At 39.6% G+C, this 27,252-nt stretch overlaps 2 protein-coding genes across 2 annotated transcripts; one reads left to right on the top strand and one right to left on the bottom strand.

Moving 5' to 3' along the window:
* Positions 1 to 9,426: 9,426 nt before the first annotated feature.
* On the top strand, positions 9,427 to 11,433 carry LOC113350821. Its single transcript, XM_026594933.1, has 4 exons — positions 9,427 to 9,551; positions 9,693 to 10,584; positions 10,726 to 10,943; positions 11,079 to 11,433. The coding sequence occupies exons 1-4, from the start codon at positions 9,427 to 9,429 to the stop codon at positions 11,431 to 11,433; spliced, it is 1,590 nt and encodes a 529-aa protein (XP_026450718.1).
* Positions 11,434 to 26,366: 14,933 nt separating this feature from the next.
* Positions 26,367 to 26,942, bottom strand: LOC113350820 (ATP-dependent DNA helicase PIF1-like). The gene has a single exon (XM_026594932.1). It carries the CDS (start codon positions 26,940 to 26,942, stop codon positions 26,367 to 26,369), a length of 576 nt encoding a protein of 191 aa, XP_026450717.1.
* Between the last annotated feature and the right edge of the window lie 310 nt (positions 26,943 to 27,252).

Below are 27,252 nucleotides of genomic sequence, written 5' to 3'. Positions count from 1 at the left end.
ATCAGTTGGTCATACTTTATCTCAATGCAGAACGGCTAAGTATAAAGATTTGGAGAAGCTGCATGATGCTGAGGAGGATGCAGTGAAACGTGCGGCTCTCAAGGCTGAAATGGATGATCTGAAAGATTATTGGAAGAAGGAAAAATATGTTAAGCCAAAAGATAAGCCTCCACCGCCGGCATACACTGGAGGAGGAGGAGAACAATCTTTGGGTCCCTAGGATATCAATGATGGGTTATGTTGATGTAATTTTGTAGTGGTAAGTAAAGTGTTCGTTTCTCGGACTTGTTGAGACTGATTTCAGATTTAAAAATAGAAAACAAAAAGATAAAGAAAATACATACACAAGGTTTGTCACAATGTCGAGAGATTACTGAGACTCAGGATTCCACCAAACCTCGTATCATGTGGTTCAACAACCAATTCTTAGACAATTATATCTCTAGTTTATTGACTCTAATTCTTTGCCAGGGTAGATTTTAAAAAGATTAACTGTAAATCACTAGCATGATGCATCAAAAGCACTTAGACAAAGCATACATCATCATATGACTTCACAACTAATTAAGAAAAATCATAAAACGATTAAATTAATGCAAAAAGTCATAAAAGAATTAAATATAATTACCACACGCATGAAATATGGCTTTCTCCGTCATCCCAGTGTTGGGGTTTAGCTCCTCATATTAAAAACATGCTCAAAATATTTATTCATGGCTCCAAAGTGTTTGAAGAGAGTGAAAATACAAGAAAAAGATAAAACAGATCAATTGCAACGTGTATAAGCGTTCCAGAATGACTGTTACAAAGGACTACAGAGAATATAAGACTGCCTCCTAAACGATACTTCTCTGTTGCAGTAACTAAACTACACCTCTCTGCGACTGACTTAGGACGTCAGTTCTTCTTCTTCTTCTTCCTTCTCTTCCCTGAAAATGCAGAAACGATTCTGCAACTTTCTTTCTCCGAGAAGAGACCTCTGTTGTCTCTCCCTAAGCCTCTGTATAAACCCCAAACTCTCTACAACCCTCTCTGAGTCGAACCCCCTCTATTTATATACCACAGGTCATATGAATCCCGAGAATATCTTCCTTTTTCTTCTCTCCCAAGTTCCATAACTTCCTGCTGTTTTTTTTACTTTCACGCCTCTCTGATTTGGTTAAAACTCTTCTTTCCTTTTCTACACGTAACTGCCAATTATTGAAAGAGAAAAATACCCGGAAACCTTCACCTCCCTGTTTAATCGTGCAAGACATCAAACCTTCCATTCTTTACGTTTCCAAACAACTACCTTTCCTGTTTCGATGTACTGGATCATTCCCAGTCCATATCCAAATAGAAAGTACACTAAATTCTCGTCCAAACCTCTTCCCAAATCTTCTAGCGAAGCTCCGAGTATATTTCCGACACTTGCTTGCTTCAAATCGATTATCTATCCCAGATTCACCGAAACCATTAACTATACCTTTCCTGTTAAGCCAAAACAGGCCCATACAAGAAGTTTTTGCGATTGAATCTCTCTATAACCTCTCCAAAAACCAAACCCTAATTTCTTCCCGTGAAAATCCATTTTTCCCGCCAAATTTGAGAATTCAAATCGTGAAGAAGAAGGGTGTCCCCCTAATCCACTGCTGAGGTGCGAATAGCAAGTTGTGGTGAGTAGTAAAGAGGATAGCCCTTATCAATTGGGTGCCCCTTAGTAATTTCTGTACCTCTTATCCAAAATGGGGGTCTGTATAGTAATTTTTTTCCCACGAGCGCAAAAACCACGATTCGTGCCAATTTCGCCGCAAAACCTTATTTCTCCAAAAACACCTACAAAGACACAATGCCAAAATAAGTACATAAATGGGTACTAACAACATATGAAATTGAGATCAAAATAGACACATAAATGCGTCTATCAAACACCCCCAAACTTATTATTTGCTAGTCCCGAGCAAATAAAATCCTAACTCACGGTCGCAGGCATCTTCGACTGCATTTAGCGTATGCAATAAGCCTTTAAACCCCTAGGTGTCTCTAGTGGCGGAGTGTTGTCTCCGGAGGGCTTACCAGAGGCATACCCACAAAACCTTTATACTCCAGACCCTAGCTATCTACACAGAACCTTGGAAGGCACTAAAGAATCTCCTTGGTTGGCATACTTATTGACTACAGGAGGAAGTACCCTGATGCGAAATTCCAATTCTTGTACACGAGTTCGCACTCAAGCATACTAAAATTCATATGAAGTGACAGAGCTCTACTCAGATAGTCGCATCCAAACTCAGAATCAAACAAATCACATGGATAGATTAAGAAGATGGATATAGAAAAACATAGATGGTTTTGATGTTGACTAAGGTGAACGGTGTTTCTCATATCTGTCTAAAGGACACTTCCATAATGAACCTATCCTAATGGACTGAGATATCGGTCTGACTAATATCAACACACTGGCATACATAAGGGTACCAGTGGTCGATAATCCTAACTCTAATTCAACACAATTGGCATATACAAGGGTTCCAGTGGTCGACTTTATTGAATTTATTCCAGTTGGTCTGATGGTCTGGTATCAATTTCTCTTTTTTTTTTATGGCTATCTCTATCACTCTATTTCACCCTAGCAATGGTAACAACTTGAATCGTGAGCCCCACCTAATCACTTAGAGAAACATATTTTAAAAATAAAAAAAAATAAAAATAGAAGTGAAAAGGACTCAATGAGACATGGCGAAACTACCATGTTATTTCTAACACCTGAGCTCTGTGCTTTTATGAATAGACTCTTTAGATGTTTCCATCTAATCAGATTGGTCCCTCAACTCCTACAACCAAAATGCTTCCATCCACTTAGATTGGGTAGTGCATCCTTAATAAGCATAAATTTCTAGGCTCTGGAGTTTAATTATGCAACTAAAAAGTTTCTCCCGTACCCCCAAACTTAAATCTAACATTTTCCTCAATGTTCTAAAGATAAAATTAAAAGCATGAACAAGGAGAAATTGTTACCATTTGAAGCAAAAGAGTTAAGGAAAGATATTACCATCTTGCATGAGTATTGGGTTACCTCCCAAGAAGTGCTAAGTTTAAAGTCTTCATCCAGACTAAGAAAGGATTAGTCACCTCATAAAATCATAAAATAATAGCCGAAATATCTGCGGGTCATCAAAACCAAATAGAGCTATCACAAGTAAAAGTAATCTGCAACATGCCAAGAAAATGAACAAATAAAGCACACCCTTGTCTAGTTTCCTGTTTAAGACAACTACATCTAGTTGTGGTTCAGGTTCAGGATCTATAACTGGGTCTAAATAAAATATTTTCATGGGTTGCATTTCCTCATAGGTTAGATCCAAATGTTCAGGTTCTAGAGTCTGGAAAAACTCAAATAAAAACTTAGAAGCACATAATAATAACCTGAATAATTGAGGATCCTCTAAGTCAATCAGATTTGACTTACACAGCTGACCACAATGAGAGTGGTGATCTTCCTTAAACAAGTATGTCGACCCTAATCTGCTAAAGTAATTAGGTTTAGTCTCAAAACTTATTCGACACATTTGAAAATCAAACATTCCCACATTTGGAAGAAAAATATTTGGTGGGAAAACAAAGTCAATCTGGGTATCATAGCCTGGGTAAACCACATCAACCAGAGGATGGGTTTCTAATAACTGAAATTTCTTGTGGACATCACTAGGTTCAGGAAAACATGTATGAAGATAATCTTGTAAAATGGTTGAGGAACATATGTCAAGTCCTAAGTGAGGTACCTTTCTGAGAGTTAAATCACATGGAGAATGATAATCACCCCCAAACTTAGAGTTTTCAGTTTCTCTAGAAAGACTAGTCACAACTTCCCTAATTTCAAGGTCATTTAATTCATGAAAATGGTCAATTGATTCTTCTAAGTCAGGTACATCCTCACTCATCTCGACGAGTTCATTTTCTTTTTCTAAGTCTATTGTTTCTATCGCTAGACTCAAAATATACTCGTTCCTCTAAACCATTATTAGCTTTGTAATCAAAAGCAAATACTACATCGTCTAAAACGGGGTATCTCTAGTCAAATACTCGTCCTTTGGAATAGGTGAATAATTATTAAAATTATTTGGATTTGAACTAGAAATAATATTATTATTAAGCTCAGTTGGAGTAGCAAATTCCTGATCACTATGCCTATTTATTTCAAATTCTTCATCAACACTATCCTCATCATAATCATTATAATAACATGAAAATGGTTGAACCTCATCTAAACAACAAGTAGTGTTACCAATTATATCCTCGTCATCTTGATTATGCAAATAACTATCCTCATTTTCAAGGGTACTATTGGAAATTAAGACTATCCTGAGCAGTTCTTTCCTAGGCCTCTAACAACATTTTCTGAGTCGACTCACATGACTTCCTGATTTTATCTAGGAAAGAAGGTTCACACGTTGCGTTGCTTGTATTCATAACTAAGTTATTCATCTCAGCTGAACTATGTGTCGACTCAAGTAACTTTTGTGTCGGATCAGCTAACTTACATGCGGACTCTAGTAGAGAAGAATCGTACGACCGGTGGGCGTATGGATAGTAATTGGGCTCACCATGGTATGGACCATAACCTTTACTATTCACACTATGGTCAAAGTAGTAACGTCCATTTTGAAACTCAATCGGATATTCGTTGTATTGGCTATTGTAATACCAGTTCGGCATTCTATTGCAGGGGTGTGAGTTGTCACACAAAATAAAACCCACTGACAGGGGATTCGTGGGTGGATAGAGTCTTACCTCTCGTACCAGATGGGCGATGAACCGTTGAAGTCGACTCAAGCCACCGACTCCAATGTCAGTGTACGAACCCGAGGGTCCGAGACAGGATCGTAACTATCGTCCTTCCCTGCAAACAGTTTATATTTAATTTTAACCCTTCCTTAGGGTTTAAAAATAAAAATGTCCAAGTCCAAAAATAAAAATGTCCAAAAAGGAAAAGAAAAATTACAAAAATAAAACCCTATTTACAGTTTCTAAAAAAATAAAACAAAATAACTATATACAAAATCTTCTTCTTCACTCCTTTCAGATTCCTCTTTTCTTTCCTTCTCTGGCGATGCTTTCCTTTTATAGCACTTTTTATTTCCTTGTAGCTTCGCTCCAAATCTGAAAAGAATCGAAAAATACCAAAACGCGTAAAAAAGAACAAAAATAATAAAAAGAAAAAGAAACCTAAAACAAATCTAAATACAAGTCCGCCTCGGCGGCGCCAAAAATTGATGTAATTTTGTAGTGGTAAGTAAAGTGTTCGTTTCTCGGACTTGTTGAGACTGATTTAAGATTTAAAAATAGAAAACAATAAAGATAAAGAAAATATATACACAAGGTTTGTCACAATGTCGAGAGATTACTAAGACTCAGGATTCCACCAAACCTCATATCATGTGGTTCAACAATCAATTCTTAGACAATTATAGCTCTAGTTTATTGACTCTAATTCTTTGCCAGGGTAGATTTTAAAAATATTAACTGTAAATCACTAGCATGATGCATCAAAAGCACTTAGACCAAGCATACATCATTATATGACTTCACAACTAATTAAGAAAAATCATAAAACGATTAAATTAATGCAAAAAGTCATAAAAAGAATTAAATATAATTACCACAGCATGAAATATGGCTTTCTCCGTCATCCCAGTGTTGGGGTTTAGCTCCTCATATTAAAAACACGCTCAAAATATTTATTCATGGCTCCAAAGTGTTTGAAGAGAGTGAAAATACAAGAAAAAGATAAAACAGATCAATTGCAACGTGTATAAGCGTTCCAGACTGACTATTACAAAGGACTACAAAGAATATAAGACTGCCTCCTAAATGATACTTCTCTGCTGCAGTAACTAAACTACACCTCTCTGCGACTGACTTAGGACGTCAGTTCTTCTTCTTCTTCCTTCTCTTCCCTGAAAGTGCAGAAACGACTCTGCAACTTTCTTTCTCCGAGCAGAGACCTTTGTTGTCTCTCCCTAAGCCTCTATATCAACCCCAAACTCTCTACAACACTCTCTGAGTCGAACCCCCTCTATTTATATACCACAAGTCATATGAATCCCGAGAATATCTTCATTTTTCTTCTCTCCCAAGTTCCGTAACTTTCTGCTGTTTTCTTTACTTTCACGCCTCTCTGATTTGGTTAAAACTCTTCTTTCCTTTTCTACACGTAACTGCCAATTATTGAAAGAGAAAAATACCCGGAAACCTTCACCTCCCTGTTTAATCGTGCAAGACATCAAACCTTCCATTCTTTACGTTTCCAAATAACTACCTTTCCTGTTTCGATGCACTGGATCATTCCCAGTCCATATGCAAATAGAAAGTCCACTAAATTCTCGTCCAAACCTCTTCCCAAATCTTCCAGCGAAGCTCCGAGTTTATTTCCGACACTGTCTTGCTTCAAATCGTTATCTATCCCAGCTTCACCGAATCCATTAACTATACCTTTCCTGTTAAGCCAAAACAGGCCCATACAAGAAGTTTTTGCGATTGAATCTCTCTATAACCTCTCCAAAAATCAAACCCTAATTTCTTCCCATGAAAATCCATTTTTCCCGCCAAATTTGAGAATTCAAATCGTGAAGAAGAAGGGTGTCCCCCAATCCACTGCTGGGGTGCGAATAGCAAGTGGTGGTGAGTAGTAAAGAGGATAGCCCTTATCAATTGGGTGCCCCTTGGTAATTTCGGTACCTCTTATCCAAAATGGGGGTCTGTATAGTAATTTTTTTCCCACGAGCGCAAAAACCACGATTCGTGCCAATTTCGCCGCAAAACCTTATTTCTCCAAAAACACATACAAAGACACAAAATGCCAAAATAAGTACATAAATGGGTACTAACAACATATGAAATTGAGATCAAAATAAACACATAAATGCGTCTATCATATGTATTGGAGGAGTTAGACATACTGGGCGTCATACTATGATTTCTAGTCCATCTTCGAGTATTGCTGGAGATGGCAATATTGCAGACATTCCGCATGCCTTGCCTGAATCCGCTAGCACTAATCTTACAGCTGGTTCAGTGCCTTTGTGTGACCTTGCTGATGATGCTGCTACAATCTCTTTGGACCTTCAAAAGGAGGAAGAAGAACTTTACAAAGTATATGATGAACAAAAAAAGATAGCTGATGATATGGCTAAAGCTGCAGATCTTGCAAAAATAGAACAAGATGCTCTATTGGCTAAATTGCAAAATACTATACAATTGCTTATGGCAAAGAAGAGGCAAGAGGAAGAGAAGAGTGCTCAATAAGAAGATGGTATTTTGGACTTAGAGGAACAACAACAAAAAGTTTCTCAACAAGATGTTTCACAAACGCAACAAACTCAAGACGTTACATATGAGCTGCAATCTAATATTGTTTTGGAAAAAACTGATGATGGTTTTAGTTCTCCGACTAGAACGGCTAGAAGATCCTCTCCAGTTCGAACTGACGAAGTTCTTGAGACTTCTAATATGTTTGAAACTGGTATTGAAGATAGTGAAGATGAAGAAGAAAGCATTGAAGTTGATGCATTGCCTATTAAGGAAAAGCCGCCAGATTCTTTGCAATCTGCTCGCAATGTTGAGACTGAGGCTGAAAAACTGGAATGCAGTGCTGCTAAGGATGAGGAAGATAAACTTAAAAGGGATTTAGCTGAGAAGAAGAAGTTGGATAATTTGGCTAGGAAGTGCGCTGTTAAAACCGCGCCAAAAAATAAAAGCAAACCTGGTGCCAAGCCGATTGAGGATGATGGCCAAGTTGTTAAAAGAGGTCGAAGTCAGACACGCAAAGAAGATGATAAGGTTTCAGCAAGCCCTTCAAGGAGAATGGTTAATTAATGCGTTTTTTTTATTGGAATGTTCAAGGTTTGGCTAAGGATGGTGCAAGATCCAAGTTGCAGGAGCTTACTTTCTTGCACAAACCTGACGTAATTTGCATTGCAGAGCCGCATGTTTTCTGCATTGTACGTTTTGTTAGGTCTCTTAAATTGGTTGATTTTTCTTAATATGTTATTACAAATGAGGTTTATGGAGATAAAGGTAATAGCTGAATTTTATGGAGGAATACTCTGTTAAGGCCTGATATTTTATCTACTTCAAAGCAAGCAATTATTGTGAATTTTGCGGGGGATTTCATTACGGACGTTCATGCTTCCTATAATCCGGTAGTAATAAAGAGACTTTGGCGTCAATTGGGTTTAGGTTTTATATTTATTCCTTGGTTAGTGTTGGGAGATTTTAATTACGTTTTACGCCTGGAGGAAAAGAAGGGTGGAAGGCCGATCAAAGAGGTTTATATGAATGAGTTTCGTAGCTGGATTTCTGACAATGGTTTGGTTGAGGCTGATGCTATTGGTAAAAAATATACTTGGTCTAATTGTAGAAGTAGAGCTCAAAGAATTATCTCTAAACATGATAGAGCGGTTTTTAATGATGCTTGGTGTTATAAGTGTGCGAACTGGAAATGCAAGGCTCTGCCTAGAGTTTGTTCAGATCATTCCCCCCTTTTTGGGTTTGCTTTTGAAAATCCAAGGCCGGATATATTTCCTTTTCGAATTCAGAAGATGTGGCTTTCCCATCTAGGTTTTATGCAATTGGTTGAAGAGAACTGGAGTTTGGATCTTAATGGTGCTCCCCCTTTTGTTTTTACTTCTAAGTTGAAGAGACTAAAGGAGGTATTGAAGATTTGGAACAGAACTATTTTTGGAGATGTGAAATTTCACTTGAAGCAGGCTGAATTGAAGCTTGAAACTGAGAATGATCTTCTTGATTATGATCCGGCCGATGAATCTCAATTCCTAAGGGTTGTGGATGCCAAAAAGGATGTTAATGATGTGAGAACGGAGTTGGCTATTATGCTTAAGATGAAGTCGAGAATAACTTGGTTGGAGGATGGTGACCAAATACTCGTTTCTTTTATAACAGCATCCGCATGAGGAGAAGTCAAAATACCATCTCATAGCTTAAGATTTCTAACGATACTACTTTGTTTTTGCAGGATGAGATAAAGGATTACATTGTTATCCATTATCAGGCCAAGTTCAATGGTGGTGACGTTCATATTGATCCAGCTTTATTTGATATTGATCATGAGAGCATTTCAGTTACTGAAAGTGCTTATATGGATGCTATTCCATCTTTGGAGGAAGTTAGAGTGGCGGTTTTTGACTTGGGAGCTGATTCTGCGCCTGGCCCAGATGGCTTCACAAGTTCTTTCTATAGATAGTTCTGGGACATTATTTCTAGAGATCTTTTTAATGCAATTGATAACTGTTGGTCTATGCGTAAAATTCCCAATGATATTAACTCTAGTTTTATGGTTCTTATTCCAAAAAATAACAAGGATGATGCTATTAAAGATTATAGGCCAATTGGTTAAGTAATTTTTTCTTCAAGATCATTACTAAGATTATGGCTACCAGACTTGGTACTGTGTTAAATAAGCTGATCTCTGAAGAACAAGTGGCGTTTATGAAGGGTAGAAACATTCATGAGAATATAGCTTTGGCGTCTGCATTGATCAATGAGATCAATACGTAAAGGAAACATGGAAATGTTGGCCTCAAACTGGATATTGCCCAAGCTTTTGATACGGTAAGTTGGGATTTCATAGCTGAAGTTTTTCGTCAATATTGCTTTTCTGATTCTTGGTGCATGTGGGTTATTAATATCCTTAGCTCAGCTCGGATTTCTGTCATGATTAATGGCTGCCCTGAAGGTTATTTCAATATTACTAGAGTATTGCGTCAAGGTGATCCTCTCTCACCTTTGATCTTTGTTCTTATTGAAGATGTTTTAAGTTGCAATCTTTCCAAGTTGTTTGCAAATGATAGTATGACTGTTATGGTTAGTAAAAAAGGAGTGGCGCCTACTCACTTACTTTTCGCGGATGATATCCTTATTTTATGCAAAGGTAATCTTCATAGTTTGCAAAATTTGAAGAATATGCTTGTTTTGTATGAACGTGCATCTGGTCAGTGCATAAATTATGCAAAGAGCAAGTTTTATTTTGGAGGTGATAGAATTTCTCGTGCTATTGCTATTTCTAACTATTTGGGTATGGAGAGAGCTATGTTTCCAGATAAATACTTAGGTATTCAATTGAAACCTGGAATTGTCCGGCATATTCACGTTCTCCAAGTGGTCGAGAAGATTATAGACAAGTTGGCGGGATGGAATGGTAAAATTTTATCATTTGAAGCGAGGCTTGTGCTAATTAAGTCGGTGATTTCTAGTTATGTTATTCATTCCATGGTTGTTTATAAGTGGCCATGCACGGTTATTAAGCAAGTTGAGAGGGCCATTAGAAATTTTCTTTGGTCCGAGGATGCTGAGAAACATAAATATTTTACGGTTCTATATGATGATCTATGTCTCTCAAAGCGTGAAGGTGGTCTTGGCATTAAGAAGTTAAATGATGTTAATAGGGCTATGCTAATGAAGCTTTGGATTTCTATTCGGGATTCAAACAAGATTTGGGCCAGATTTTTGAAGGCCAAATACTTTAAGATCAATGGCAATCTGATAAATTATAAGTTGGGTTCTTTGGTTTTTCCTGGGATTCGCTTGGTTTACAATTTTCTGCAGAAGCATACACGCTCAATTATAGGTAATGGTGCTAATACTTCCCTATTTTTTGATAATTGGTGTGGTGATTTTTCTATTGCGCAAAGACTTGGCATCACTTCCAAAAGCCCTAATGATTTTAAGGCTAAAGTAAGTGATATCATTTTTGATGGTGCTTGGGTTATTCCTGATAAAACAAGAGATTTGATGATTTGTTGTAATATTGATATGGAAAACTTGCCGGTTATTGCTGGTGGTGAGGATTATAAAATTTGGGATTTAGATAGCAAAGGCGTTTTTACAGTTAAGTCGGCTAAGGCCGCTCTTAAGATGCCGGCAAAAGTTGTGCCTTGTGCAAACCTGTTTACTAGATAGGTTGTGCACCCTACCTTGAGTGTGCAATACTGGAAGATTTCGGCCAAGAAATGTTGTGCTAGTGAAGACAATATTATTAAGAAGACTGGTAGGAGCATGCCTACTATGTGCCGTTTATGCAGGAAAAGTGGCGAAACTCTTAGCCACATCACTTGGCAGTGCAGAGTGGCTAGGAGGATTTGGGATTGGGTGGCTGGAACTTTCAAGATGGAACCAAATGAAGACCTGGTGGCCTCGTATAAGGCTGCTAAGGGTCGAAGTAGAATGATAAAGGACCTGTGGTTGGTTGCAAATATTGCAATTGTCACGGAATTATGGAAGTTACGTAACAAGTCTTATTTTGAAAATATGGTTGTTCAATGGCTGGGCTTTAAAGGGAGAGTTTATCAGCTTATTCGTGATAATTCAATTAGAATGAAAGGCCACATGCATACTACTTTAGAGGAGTTACGCATTCTGAATTATTTCAAAGTGTGACATAGATCATGCAAAACGTCTACTCCAATTGAGATTAGTTGGACTCCTCCTAATCAAGATGAAATCATGATCAATTGTGATGGTGCTTCTTTCGGAAACCCAGGCCAAGCTGGTTCAGGTGTTGTTTTCCGTAATGCAAGTTCGGAGGTGCTTGGTGTTCTCTGTGTTGGCCTTGGCTGGCAAACAAATTTCTACTCGGAAGTATGTGCGATTATTTATGGTGCGATTATGGCTAAGAGATGGAATCTGCAGAGTAATTCTGATTCGAAGAGTTGCATTCAAGCTTTTCAAAAGGATGAGATGTCTTGGCAGCTGGTGCAGAAGTGGAGAATTGCGAAGTCTTTCTACACCAATTTTCGTTATATTCATAGGTATAGGGAGGTTAATTTTTCAGCTGATGCCTCGGCCAAGCAAGCCTGTTTGTTGGCTGAGGGTATTTTTGAGTTTTTTGAGAGTAGGCCAGATTTTATTCCATCTGTGGAATGGCCTGGAAGGGTTTATTATCGTTTCAAATAGGTTTTCCGGTGTGTGGCCTAGCGGCTAGTCATTAGGAAGTCCTAGTCCCTGTACAGATTTTTTTCTTTTTAAATTTTATTTGACCGAGAAAAAAATAATGACATTTCTACAACTTATAAAAGAGGAGGAGATTGACATGCTTGATTCACTATTCATCGAAATGATTGCTTTACTTCGCAATGATTGTGTTCATTCGCAATGATTGCGATCATTCGCAATGATTGTTTTCATTCGCAACTCACCACCCCTCCCTATATATGTCTTATTGACATTTCTACAAGTATGGAAAGGGGACCATATTGACATGCATGCTTCATTATTCATCGCAATGATTGTGTGTAATGATTGCGCAACACTCCTTTGGGCAGCCCTCTCTGGCCTGATGTAGAATGATTGTGCACTACTCGTTCTGCCAGCCCTCTATGTCCTGATGCAAAATGATTGTGCGCAATGATTACGCAACACTCCTTTGGCCAGCCCTCTCTGGCCTGATACACAATGATTGTGCATTTCTCGTACTGTCAGCCCTCTATGCCCTGATGCATAATGATTGTGCGCAATGATTACGCTGCAACACTCAAACCCACCGACCCAACTGGCCTAATGCATTACTAATGATGCAACACTGGCTCCGGGACAAACGCATCTTACTATGCAAAGGAAGCTTTAATGAAGCCTCAATCTCGGGCCATGGCACATATTTTGCATGCGCCATGCTAAATACACAGGGCGTTACATTATTCACCCCTTTAAAGAAAACTATTGTGGACAATCTCTTCGGTCTGGATTTCCTGAGAAAATGTCCCATACCAGATGCTCAGAAATCACGGGTTTCTTCAAGTTATCGTGAACAAAAATTTAGACCTTTTGAGCAACTGTCCCATACCGCATGTCCATGAATTTAAAAGTGCCCACAACAATACCAAGAATTGCAATTGACCAGTGCCAAGAGGATATCTCGACCAGGTATCCTAGATGGCATCCACCCAGGAATCCCTTAGGTTCACAAGTTGAAAGGTTTCATCGAATTGACAAGATATTAGCATAGTACTGTGTGGAAAAGTATCCAGTTGCCCACCGTCCCTGACGGTCATCCAGGTTGCCACTCGTAAGTGGGATGCTATCCGGGCCTGACAACGCACACCCTTGGCCAGTTGCCAACGTGTGGGGATGATCAGTCCCATTGTTTACCCACCGTCCCAGACGGTCTTTCGGATATCCACTCTTAAGTGAGGTGCCACTTAGTCCAGTAAAACTCACAGTACTCATCCAATCTAAACTCGAATTGCAAAGTAACTGGCAGTTCTAGTCACAAATTCTTTACGCACAAAAGTTGGCCTACTCTCCAACTTTATATTTTCCTTTGTAGGAAAATGATCACTGACAAGTCCATTCTGCACAGTCCCTAGAGTTATCTCGGAACTTGCTCCGATACCAACTATGACGGACCGGAAAATTACACCTTTGGCGCGTCGCCCTGCAGGATGTAATCTCCCCTGGTGCGTCGTGATGAAGCTACGGCCAGGGCTTCAAAGCTAGGAAAATGCACGTTCATTCGCCTTTTCAAGCATGTTCGTGGATCATGATGCAGCTAACTTAGCTTCCACACCATTCCCACTCACCCTTGATTTGCGAAGGGTTTATTAAGTAAACCGGAAGCTTTCTTAAAACATGAAAAACGGCCTTTTGCGGCCCTAAACGATGGAATTTAGCTAAATTCTGGTGACCATATGGATCTATAGATCAACATGTCTTGATCTTTGGGCCGTTTCCCATCAAAATGGACTCCTCTTGAGCTAAATTACGACACTCGGGTTTTTAGCCTCCAGATAGGCTATAGCTTGCTCTTTATAGCTTGATAGGAAGTATGAGCATCCACTTGCTGGCATGCAACTACGCCTCATCAAGCTTGACCACAATTATCTCTTGCATCGAGCTACCGAGCTTAGATGATATAAGCATCAAATGCCCTCTTCGCAAGGCTAGGCAACTATAAATGAGCCTTAGGCATCATTTATACATTTCCGGCTAAGCTATGAAGCTTACTTGGTACATAGTCCGCATATGCACTTTCAACTCACCACCCCTCCCTATATATGTGTTATTGATATTTCTACAACTTATAAAATGGGAGGAGATTGACATGCTTACTTCACTATTCATCGCAATGATTGCTTTACTTCGCAATGATTGTGTTCATTCGCAACTCACCACCCCTCCCTATATATGTCTTATTGACATTTCTACAAGTATGGAAAGGGGACCATATTGACATGCATGCTTCATTATTCATCGCAATGATTGTGTGTAATGATTGCGCAACACTCCTTTGGGCAGCCCTCTCTGGCCTGATGCAGAATGATTGTGCATTACTCGTTCTGCCAGCCCTCTATGTCCTGATGCAAAATGATTGTGCGTAATGATTACGCAACACTCCTTTGGCCAGCCCTCTCTGGCCTGATACACAATGATTGTGCATTTCTCGTACTGCCAGCCCTCTATGCCCTGATGCATAATGATTGTGCGCAATGATTACGCTGCAACACTCAAACCCACCGACCCAACTGGCCTAATGCATTACTAATGATGCAACACTGGCTCCGGGACAAACGCATCTTACTATGCAAAGGAAGCTTTAATGAAGCCTCAGTCTCGGGCCATGGCACATATTTTGCATGCGCCATGTTAAATACACAGGGTGTTACATTATTCACCCCTTTAAAGAATTTCGTCCCCGAAATTCAAAACAAAACTATTGTGGACAATCTCTTTGGTCTGGATTTCCTAAGAAAATGTCCCATACCAGATGCTCAGAAATCACGGGTTTCTTCAAGTTATCGTGAACAAAAATTTAGACCTTCTGAGCAACTGTCCCATACCGCATGTCCATGAATTTAAAAGTGCCCACAACAATACCAAGAATTGCAATTGACCAGTGCCAAGAGGATATCTCGACCAGGTATCCTAGATGGCATCCACCCAGGAATCCCTAAGGTTCACAAGTTGAAAGGTTTCATCGAATTGACAAGATCTTAGCATAGTACTGTGTGGAAAAGTATCCAGTTTCCCACCGTCCCTGACGGTCATCCAGGTTGCCACTCGTAAGTGGGATGCTATCCGGGCCTGACAACGCACACCCTTGGCCAGTTGCCAACGTGTGGGGATGATCAGTCCCATTGTTTACCCACCGTCCCAGACGGTCTTTCGGATATCCACTCTTAAGTGAGGTGCCACTTAGTCCAGTAAAACTCACAGTACTCATCCAATCTAAACTCGAATTGCAAAGTAACTGGCAGTTCTAGTCACAAATTCTTTACGCACAAAAGTTGGCCTACTCTCCAACTTTATATTTTCCTTTGTAGGAAAATGATCACTGACAAGTCCATTCTGCACAGTCCCTAGAGTTATCTCGGAACTTGCTCCGATACCAACTATGACGGACCGGAAAATTACACCTTTGGCGCGTCGCCCTGCAGGATGTAATCTCCCCTGGTGCGTCGTGATGAAGCTACGGCCAGGGCTTCAAAGCTAGGAAAATGCACGTTCATTCGCCTTTTCAAGCATGTTCGTGGATCATGATGCAGCTAACTTAGCTTCCACACCATTCCCACTCACCCTTGATTTGCGAAGGGTTTATTAAGTAAACCGGAAGCTTTCTTAAAACATGAAAAACGGCCTTTTGCGGCCCTAAACGATGGAATTTAGCTAAATTCTGGTGACCATATGGATCTATAGATCAACATGTCTTGATCTTTGGGTCGTTTCCCATCAAAATGGACTCCTCTTGAGCTAAATTACGACACTCGGGTTTTTAGCCTCCAGATAGGCTATAGCTTGCTCTTTATAGCTTGATAGGAAGTATGAGCATCCACTTGCTGGCATGCAACTACGCCTCATCAAGCTTGACCACAATTATCTCTTGCATCGAGCTACCGAGCTTAGATGATATAAGCATCAAATGCCCTCTTCGCAAGGCTAGGCAACTATAAATGAGCCTTAGGCATCATTTATACATTTCCGGCTAAGCTATGAAGCTTACTTGGTACATAGTCCGCATATGCACTTTCAACTCACCACCCCTCCCTATATATGTGTTATTGATATTTCTACAACTTATAAAATGGGAGGAGATTGACATGCTTACTTCACTATTCATCGCAATGATTGCTTTACTTCGCAATGATTGTGTTCATTCGCAACTCACCACCCCTCCCTATATATGTCTTATTGACATTTCTACAAGTATGGAAAGGGGACCATATTGACATGCATGCTTCATTATTCATCGCAATGATTGTGTGTAATGATTGCGCAACACTCCTTTGGGCAGCCCTCTCTGGCCTGATGCAGAATGATTGTGCATTACTCGTTCTGCCAGCCCTCTATGTCCTGATGCAAAATGATTGTGCGTAATGATTACGCAACACTCCTTTGGCCAGCCCTCTCTGGCCTGATACACAATGATTGTGCATTTCTCGTACTGCCAGCCCTCTATGCCCTGATGCATAATGATTGTGCGCAATGATTACGCTGCAACACTCAAACCCACCGACCCAACTGGCCTAATGCATTACTAATGATGCAACACTGGCTCCGGGACAAACGCATCTTACTATGCAAAGGAAGCTTTAATGAAGCCTCAGTCTCGGGCCATGGCACATATTTTGCATGCGCCATGTTAAATACACAGGGTGTTACATTATTCACCCCTTTAAAGAATTTCGTCCCCGAAATTCAAAACAAAACTATTGTGGACAATCTCTTTGGTCTGGATTTCCTAAGAAAATGTCCCATACCAGATGCTCAGAAATCACGGGTTTCTTCAAGTTATCGTGAACAAAAATTTAGACCTTCTGAGCAACTGTCCCATACCGCATGTCCATGAATTTAAAAGTGCCCACAACAATACCAAGAATTGCAATTGACCAGTGCCAAGAGGATATCTCGACCAGGTATCCTAGATGGCATCCACCCAGGAATCCCTAAGGTTCACAAGTTGAAAGGTTTCATCGAATTGACAAGATCTTAGCATAGTACTGTGTGGAAAAGTATCCAGTTTCCCACCGTCCCTGACGGTCATCCAGGTTGCCACTCGTAAGTGGGATGCTATCCGGGCCTGACAACGCACACCCTTGGCCAGTTGCCAACGTGTGGGGATGATCAGTCCCATTGTTTACCCACCGTCCCAGACGGTCTTTCAGATATCCACTCTTAAGTGAGGTGCCACTTAGTCCAGTAAAACTCACAGTACTCATCCAATCTAAACTCGAATTGCAAAGTAACTGGCAGTTCTAGTCACAAATTCTTTACGCACAAAAGTTGGCCTACTCTCCAACTTTATATTTTCCTTTGTAGGAAAATGATCACTGACAAGTCCATTCTGCACAGTCCCTAGAGTTATCTCGGAACTTGCTCCGATACCAACTATGACGGACCGGAAAATTACGCCTTTGGCGCGTCGCCCTGCAGGATGTAATCTCCCCTGGTGCGTCGTGATGAAGCTACGGCCAGGGCTTCAAAGCTAGGAAAATGCACGTTCATTCGCCTTTTCAAGCATGTTCGTGGATCATGATGCAGCTAACTTAGCTTCCACACCATTCCCACTCACCCTTGATTTGCGAAGGGTTTATTAAGTAAACCGGAAGCTTTCTTAAAACATGAAAAACGGCCTTTTGCGGCCCTAAACGATGGAATTTAGCTAAATTCTGGTGACCATATGGATCTATAGATCAACATGTCTTGATCTTTGGGTCGTTTCCCATCAAAATGGACTCCTCTTGAGCTAAATTACGACACTCGGGTTTTTAGCCTCCAGATAGGCTATAGCTTGCTCTTTATAGCTTGATAGGAAGTATGAGCATCCACTTGCTGGCATGCAACTACGCCTCATCAAGCTTGACCACAATTATCTCTTGCATCGAGCTACCGAGCTTAGATGATATAAGCATCAAATGCCCTCTTCGCAAGGCTAGGCAACTATAAATGAGCCTTAGGCATCATTTATACATTTCCGGCTAAGCTATGAAGCTTACTTGGTACATAGTCCGCATATGCACTTTCAACTCACCACCCCTCCCTATATATGTGTTATTGATATTTCTACAACTTATAAAATGGGAGGAGATTGACATGCTTACTTCACTATTCATCGCAATGATTGCTTTACTTCGCAATGATTGTGTTCATTCGCAACTCACCACCCCTCCCTATATATGTCTTATTGACATTTCTACAAGTATGGAAAGGGGACCATATTGACATGCATGCTTCATTATTCATCGCAATGATTGTGTGTAATGATTGCGCAACACTCCTTTGGGCAGCCCTCTCTGGCCTGATGCAGAATGATTGTGCATTACTCGTTCTGCCAGCCCTCTATGTCCTGATGCAAAATGATTGTGCGTAATGATTACGCAACACTCCTTTGGCCAGCCCTCTCTGGCCTGATACACAATGATTGTGCATTTCTCGTACTGCCAGCCCTCTATGCCCTGATGCATAATGATTGTGCGCAATGATTACGCTGCAACACTCAAACCCACCGACCCAACTGGCCTAATGCATTACTAATGATGCAACACTGGCTCCGGGACAAACGCATCTTACTATGCAAAGGAAGCTTTAATGAAGCCTCAGTCTCGGGCCATGGCACATATTTTGCATGCGCCATGTTAAATACACAGGGTGTTACATTATTCACCCCTTTAAAGAATTTCGTCCCCGAAATTCAAAACAAAACTATTGTGGACAATCTCTTTGGTCTGGATTTCCTAAGAAAATGTCCCATACCAGATGCTCAGAAATCACGGGTTTCTTCAAGTTATCGTGAACAAAAATTTAGACCTTCTGAGCAACTGTCCCATACCGCATGTCCATGAATTTAAAAGTGCCCACAACAATACCAAGAATTGCAATTGACCAGTGCCAAGAGGATATCTCGACCAGGTATCCTAGATGGCATCCACCCAGGAATCCCTAAGGTTCACAAGTTGAAAGGTTTCATCGAATTGACAAGATCTTAGCATAGTACTGTGTGGAAAAGTATCCAGTTTCCCACCGTCCCTGACGGTCATCCAGGTTGCCACTCGTAAGTGGGATGCTATCCGGGCCTGACAACGCACACCCTTGGCCAGTTGCCAACGTGTGGGGATGATCAGTCCCATTGTTTACCCACCGTCCCAGACGGTCTTTCGGATATCCACTCTTAAGTGAGGTGCCACTTAGTCCAGTAAAACTCACAGTACTCATCCAATCTAAACTCGAATTGCAAAGTAACTGGCAGTTCTAGTCACAAATTCTTTACGCACAAAAGTTGGCCTACTCTCCAACTTTATATTTTCCTTTGTAGGAAAATGATCACTGACAAGTCCATTCTGCACAGTCCCTAGAGTTATCTCGGAACTTGCTCCGATACCAACTGTGACGGACCGGAAAATTACGCCTTTGGCGCGTCGCCCTGCAGGATGTAATCTCCCCTGGTGCGTCGTGATGAAGCTACGGCCAGGGCTTCAAAGCTAGGCAAATGCACGTTCATTCGCCTTTTCAAGCATGTTCGTGGATCATGATGCAGCTAACTTAGCTTCCACACCATTCCCACTCACCCTTGATTTGCGAAGGGTTTATTAAGTAAACCGGAAGCTTTCTTAAAACATGAAAAACGGCCTTTTGCGGCCATAAACGATGGAATTTAGCTAAATTCTGGTGACCATATGGATCTATAGATCAACATGTCTTGATCTTTGGGTCGTTTCCCATCAAAATGGACTCCTCTTGAGCTAAATTACGACACTCGGGTTTTTAGCCTCCAGATAGGCTATAGCTTGCTCTTTATAGCTTGATAGGAAGTATGAGCATCCACTTGCTGGCATGCAACTACGCCTCATCAAGCTTGACCACAATTATCTCTTGCATCGAGCTACCGAGCTTAGATGATATAAGAATCAAATGCCCTCTTCGCAAGGCTAGGCAACTATAAATGAGCCTTAGGCATCATTTATACATTTCCGGCTAAGCTATGAAGCTTACTTGGTACATAGTCCGCATATGCACTTTCAACTCACCACCCCTCCCTATATATGTCTTATTGATATTTATACAACTTATAAAATGGGAGGAGATTGACATGCTTACTTCACTATTCATCGCAATGATTGCTTTACTTCGCAATGATTGTGTTCATTCGCAACTCACCACCCCTCCCTATATATGTCTTATTGACATTTCTACAAGTATGGAAAGGGGACCATATTGACATGCATGCTTCACTATTCATCGCAATGATTGCGTGTAATGATTGCGCAATACTCCTTTGGGAATCCCTCTCTGGCCTGATGCAGAATGATTGTGCATTACTCGTTCTGCCAGCCCTCTATGTCCTGATGCACAATGATTGTGCGCAATGATTGCGCAACACTCCTTTGGCCAGCCCTCTCTGTCTTGATACACAATGATTGTGCATTTCTCGTTCTGCTATCCCTCTATGTCTTGATGCATAATGATTGTGCGCAATGATTGCGCTGCAACGCTGAAAGCCACCGACCCAACTGGCCTAATGCATCATAAATGATGCAACATTGGATCCGGGACAAACGCATCTTACTAAAGCTTTAATGAAGCCTCAATCTCGGTCCATGGCGCATCTTTTGCATGCGCCATGCTAAATACACGGGGTGTTACATTTGGGGTTGTAGGATCATCAAGTTCTTCAATCCATCTGTAATTACAAGTCATGATTTTTTTTCCATCTCCAACTGATCAACAACTAAACCTTTTAATGAATTGTAACTCTGAGCTTATGCTTCTCCAAGACCAAGTGGAGTTAGCATTTTCTTGTATATTAAAAACTTAACCATCTGTAAAGTATTTTGCCTTGAGAGTCTAGCTTTCATCTTCTGAATGAGAGTGGAAAAAGGAATTTTCTTATTCCTTCCCACAAAAAAAGGCAATCCTAGATATTTTTATTCTGAGATATCTCCATGCTCTAAAATAGTGATCATTCTTGAATATGAACTGCGATTATCTTGAAAAAAATAGTTTGAAACATAGTTTAATGGATACTCGTTGTGTATATCTCGTCTAAATATTTCCAAAGATATAAAATTTATTAATTTTTGACTTATATTTTGAGAGATATTCAATTTTTAAGATTTTTTTGTTTATGTTAAGAGCGATTCCTATGGAATGAACAAACTTGAAATTTGTTCATTTTGCTCCCACTATTGACTCAACCAACATGAAAAACGGGTGGCCAAACCAATAAATTTGACGGGTTGTTCACTGAAGACCAATATTAGATGCGCGTCTTATTTACAACCTCGTGGTCAAATTAAAACCGCTGGCGGGTGAAGTAAATCTGCACGGATTTCAGCCAGCCGCCAGCGGGTAAGCATCAAACGCCAACGGCTATATCTCAAACCAATCATCTAACATCTCTTACTCTTTTCACTATAAATTTAGTTCATTTCAAACTTAAATTCACACCTTTTATACCTCTACCTCTAAATTTCTCATTTTCGTACATCTCAATACTACTTTTTCCTTGTTATTCACATACAACTGCTCCTACCATCCCAATCTATCAGAAAAAATTCCAATAATCCTTTTTTTTTAACAAATATGGCATCCACCTCGTAATCATCCAAACAACAAGTGCAACAATCACAACAACAATCTCAAGCAAGAGCTACTAGAATTTATTGGTATCAAGTATACGCTGGATGGAGAAGAATCAATTTGTAGGAATAGTGTATTATTTATAGTAGATCAAATCAATGGTTGCTCACAAGAAAAAAAATACTTTTTATAGAAATTTTTTTAAGATATTTTGTGAAGAAACCGGTAACATCAATCATCGTGATTTCGACGGGTTGTCTCATCGTTTTCATGCAATTTGCAAAGACGATAGTGAATACGTAGCTTTGATCATGCAAATGTGACGCTCCAAAAGAAGTGGTGTAACTGAACCAAATGTGGAACAAAGATCTCGGGAAGAGTGGAAAAGATCCCACAAAACTGGTTTCCAACACGAATCTTGTTACAACAATCTGGAGGTGCTTAAAAATTTTAATCCATACTTGTTGGAAGGTAATCAAGTGCCTTCAAGATCACCAAATGGTCCAATCTCGCAGGATTTTCAAAATGGTGGGCATGATTCCTCACCGAAAGGAAATGGATCTCCATATATTGGGTCTCCAAGTAGTCAGGATCACCACAACACCAATATGTACATTAACACCAACGTCAAGAGAAGAAGATAATAAGATTAGAAATCTTGAAAAGAAGCCAGAGATGCATCCCAAAGAGCAGTAGAAGGAGGTTCAAACGAGATTAACTATTCTGAGTACAAGGAATTCGAGCTAAAGGTGGGACAAGATAGAAGAAGGGACCGTGGCATTGTGACAAGGTAACTTCGATTTTTTCGCGAGAACAATACTAGGGATTTTAATACGAACAAGCTACTCTCCTTGAAAACTTTAACAATGAATGCACGACAACTTACTACATCGAGTAGGCCCTAGGGAAATGGATAAGGCGGAACAACAAGTCCCTGAACAACCTGGCCAGTATGAGAATGATGAAGACAATATCGACGCCGATAATGCCTCGGAAAAAGACGAAAATGAATACCACCTTGATTAGAAATAGATAATTTTTATTTTTATTTAGTAGTTAAGTTTGATTCAAATTTAATTTAGTTAAAATTACTTTTACTGTTATTGCCTTAACTTATCAATTAATTTAGTTAGTCTCACTGCATTATATCTAATTAAAAATAAACGACATGAAATTAAAAAAAACACCTATCTTCCTCGGCCACACTGGTTTTGACGTCCCCATGCATCGTCTCTTGCTCCTTTTATAGCCCAAAGGTTCTTAGTTAGATTTTCCCTTAGCTGTCCATAGAGGGCCCGATTTTGGATTCCGTCAGTGGCAAATCTATGTTCTCTTGCCGGACGACCATGCTACACCACAAGCCTAAGCCTCAAATCTTTGTATGGAAAACTAGTCCAGGTTGGGTCACGTCTGGTTTCCTCAATGACCGTGTTATGGAGAATAATGCAAGTTAGCAAGATTTTGTTCATTTCTTGAAGATCAAAAAAACGTGCAGGCCCAGCTATGATGGTGAACTTCCTTTTCAGTATGCCAAAAGCGCGTTCAACATCCTTTCTCAAAGCTATTTGTTGGGTATTAAAATACTTCATAACCTTCGCAGTTGTTGGTCCAAAGTCTGTCCAACTATAAGCTTGAACCAAAGTTGACCATTATGGATAGACCTCGTCCACAAGATAATATCCTAAGTGTAGTCATGATCCTTGATGGTGAAATTACAGTACGGAGCGATCCCATGCTTAAGATATTCAAACAATGGTGACTTGTGCAAAATGTTGACATCGTTGTTTGAACCCGGGAATCTAGAAAAAAGCATGTCAAAACCAACAATCATTAGTAACTGACGCTTCCAAAATTACAGTTGGTTTTGGATAATGACCCTTATATTGACCTACCCATTCAACCGGACATGCATGCCACACCTGGTGCATGCAGTCAATACTACCTAACATTCTTGGAAAACCCCTCTTGGTGTTTTCGATAGTGATTCTTTCAACATCTTCCCGAGTAGGCTTTCTTAAAAAAGTTGGACCAAAATGATCGACTATTATTTCGCTAAACAATTTGAGATACCTAAATGCGATTATTTTTCCCATACGGATGTACTCATCTGTGGAATCCACTGGTAACCCATAACATAGTATACGGAGGGTGGCATTGACTTTTATTCGGGACTAAATCTTGTACATGTTGTGCATCAAACTGATAATTAAATAAAGGTTTTACCTGACAAATCTCGACAATAATCCTATGTGTCAAGTTGCGGCTCATGCGGAATCGATGATGAAAATCCTCATCGGAATAGACACATCCATGATTAAAATAATCATGCATCATCTTGTCGAGGTAAAAATATCGATCTCGCTACGCCCACCTTCTGGTTATAACTTCGTGTAGCTCTAAAGGTTTTAGTATTATCCTTGATTGTAATTGGAACATAAAATTTCGCCTCCTTTTATTTTGAATTGCCTCTTCATCCATTTGAAAAATCTCTATATGCATTTCTTCCTCTTCTTCACACAAGGTTTCATCCATCTCCATATCATCCTCAGAAGAACCAAAATCTGGATTCATGGTTGAAAATTGAAAGCGACTGAAATTGCGAAAAGATTGATTGGATGAAACATTGTTGTGAATTTGGGAAATCAAGCTCGAGTAGTATTTATTGGGGTAAAAATACTAGCCGTTCCGGTGACCGTTAAAAATTTATCGTTCGCGGTCTAAGAAAACCTGTCAGCGGATTGTGTTTGCCCGCCAGCGGTTTTACATAATCTGTCAAGTGCATTTACCTTAGTGGAAAAACCTGTTTGCCCATCCACCTGGCTCAACAAAAAAAAATATTTGGCAATTGTTATTGGAATTTCCCTAAGAATTGAGAAAAACTAGTAGAGACAAATAAAAGAGAGAGAATATAAAATAAAAGATAGTACAACTACATATCACATGAATAAGTGGAGGAAATAAGTGAGATAAAAGGATATGGACATCTTTGGGTATCACGCGCTTCACTGTGCTAAATATGTTGGAATTAAGTTTCGACATGATCTTGTTCGTGATGTTGTTGCTAACATTTATTACAAAGATGGTGTGCCTGCGCGTAAGGAAGTTTCTCTTGGTTTTCTGACAGATGATGACAGAGATTTGAGGCTTGCTGATATCCTTGTTCTCAACTGGGAGAATGGTCAAGATGTTTGTATGAATGTTACAGGTGTCTCCCCCTTCACTGGTGAAGATGTCCGCTCTTTCGTACCAGAAAAAGCTATTTGTAGTGTTGTTTCACGAAAACGTACTAAATACTTGGACAAGTGTGTTTCACACGGTTATAGGCTGGGTGTCCTAGCTTTCTCTACTTTAGGAGAACTCGGTGAAGACACTTTGTGTTTTTTCAAGCGTCTAAAGAATTGTTTGGTTAACAACGACACTAGTAGTGGCTTGGGTAGTTTTATTTTTCATAGATTAGGCATTTCTATTCAAAAAGGAGTTGGAGCCTAGCTTGTTGCTAGGTTACCAACCAAGAGCTTTGTATGATTGTGGTGTTGTAGAATTTATTTTAGAACTCATATTTGGGAGATACTCACAGTTAAGTGGAGCTGGATTTTTTTCATAAGGGAAGGTTTTAGTGATGAAAATACAAAATTACCCTTTATCTTAAATAGATAAAATAAAATCTAAAGATTCTACGAATCTAAAGTAAAAATAAAGAGGATACTCGTGGTTAAGTGGATCCAGATCTTATTCTTCCCCCACAAAGTAAACCAATATATAAAAAACAAGCTAAGTCTAATCAAAGATAACAATCGGCATTGTGCGTGCATGATGAATTCAATGCCGACAGTGACAATCGACATTGTGTGAATCATGATGCAATGGCGACAGTGACAATTGGCATGCATTATGAATGCAATGCCGACAGTGGTATAATTCTCATGAGTGAAAATATGATATCCATTGTTTACAGTCGGCATGTTTTAAAAACATGGTCAATGGAAACTGTCCACGGTTGGCATTGAACTTATTTACGCCTCCATACTGACACACACCCAAAGTTTCTGCCTAATATCAGGATACAATCGGCATAGCTGGTGAATATTTACTCCATACCGACTGCGCAACCAACAGTCGGCATTGTCTTCATCATTTCGACCATACTGACTGTCTCCTGATAAATTGGGGAATACCTAATGTTTTTGACTGTCTCTTCTTTTTTCTTGTGAATCAAACTAAAAGAAGTGACGTTTAACCTGATACTGAGTACTTATGTGGCACTTCACTTGACCGTCACCGAAATCTATCATTTCTCATAAATCTTTCGAAATCCTTTTTATCCTTCTTCGGTCTATTTTATTATTTTGTACCTGATAGCCAAAAACAAAAAAATCAAAATTGCTCAACATTGTAAGTTGAATCTTAACTTATTTTCCAGTTAATCTAACTTATAATTAATCTGATCAATACTAATTAATTAAGTATAACTTAGCCATGATTAAAATTATTCGGATAAAAGGTTCTTCGAATACTTCATAAAGTTTTTCTTTTATCTTTTTGATGTATTCTTGCGTTCGTGAAGGTATTCCCGACTATAAATTTGTACTAGGGTATCAACCAGGCCTTCGGCGTGTTGGTGTTTTAATTTTAGTTGTGTTTTCACCGATTCCGGATTGGTGCAATCCTTGGGGATATTCTTATGTTGGGAGTTTGTTTTTTCACGAAATACTAAAGTAACAAACTAATAAAATCATCCAATCTAAAGAAACTTTTAAAAATTACATGTACCATGCAATCTAAAAAATTAAAAGAAGCATCAAATTCTACAATAATACTTCAGGATACACTACATTTTTTGTTAACGGATCTTTTGACACATTTGATTCATTTGGAAACAATAAAGTGATTCTCCTTGCAGCAGTACACCTGGACAATGCGACATATAGCTGACCATGGCTAAATACTTGAGTACGTAAATAAATTCCCACATTCTTCACCGATTGTCCCTGTGATTTGTTAATAGTCATCGCATATGCAACGCGTATGGGAAATTGACGTCTTTCCATTTGTGTGTTTAGCTCTGAAGCTAAAGGTTGAAAAGTTATTCTTGGGATGAATACTACTTCACCAGCTTTTTCTCCAGTTATGATTTTAGCTTTAATCACGTGTCGTCCGCACCTCGTCACCACCAGTATTGTACCATTACAAAGGCCTTCTTTCGGTGCCAGATTTCTCAACAACATAATGGGACATCCAACTTTAAGGTCTAGCTTAAATGGAGGTGATCCTGGTGGACTCAAATTGTTGAGAAATTCAGTTATAAAATCTGAATCCCTTCCATGATCATCCCGAATCATCATGTACGTCTCCCCATGTAAAATACGTGTAAGTCTCCCCATGTAATCTTTCTAATGCATCCATATTAATCTTATGGACGTCTTCATTACGTGAAGATAAAATGATCCTCTCGGTTAAGTATTCGGGTGACATTGGTTCATCCATTCCCAACAGCGGATACACCGAAGATATTAGCTCATGCATGTTTTGACATCTACCCATTGTCGATGGAAGATTAACAACCTCTTCAGGGTTCGTTCCAATCTACATATCAATTAATCAGATTTAAAATAGCTACAGCTACGATGAATATAGTTTTATTCAATGAAATTTCATTACCTCAAGCAAGTAGTCAGCAAACTCCAAATAAGT

Source organism: Papaver somniferum, chromosome 2, assembly GCF_003573695.1.
Source record: "Papaver somniferum cultivar HN1 chromosome 2, ASM357369v1, whole genome shotgun sequence".
In the NCBI taxonomy this organism is placed as follows: domain Eukaryota; kingdom Viridiplantae; phylum Streptophyta; class Magnoliopsida; order Ranunculales; family Papaveraceae; genus Papaver; species Papaver somniferum.
This window is presented reverse-complemented; position numbering and strand designations above follow the sequence as displayed.

What these genes read in the sequence shown, in the direction of transcription:
- LOC113350821 (XM_026594933.1), top strand. Translation starts at nt 9,427, where the DNA reads ATGGCTACCAGACTTGGTACTGTGTTAAATAAGCTGATCTCTGAAGAA. An exon ending in TTGATCAATGAGATCAATAC is followed by an intron (nt 9,552 to 9,692) that starts GTAAAGGAAACA and finishes TAATATCCTTAG; the next exon opens with CTCAGCTCGGATTTCTGTCA. An exon ending in TTTTTCCTGGGATTCGCTTG is followed by an intron (nt 10,585 to 10,725) that starts GTTTACAATTTT and finishes AATGATTTTAAG; the next exon opens with GCTAAAGTAAGTGATATCAT.
- LOC113350820 (XM_026594932.1), bottom strand. Translation starts at nt 26,942, where the DNA reads ATGGGGAGACTTACACGTATTTTACATGGGGAGACGTACATGATGATT.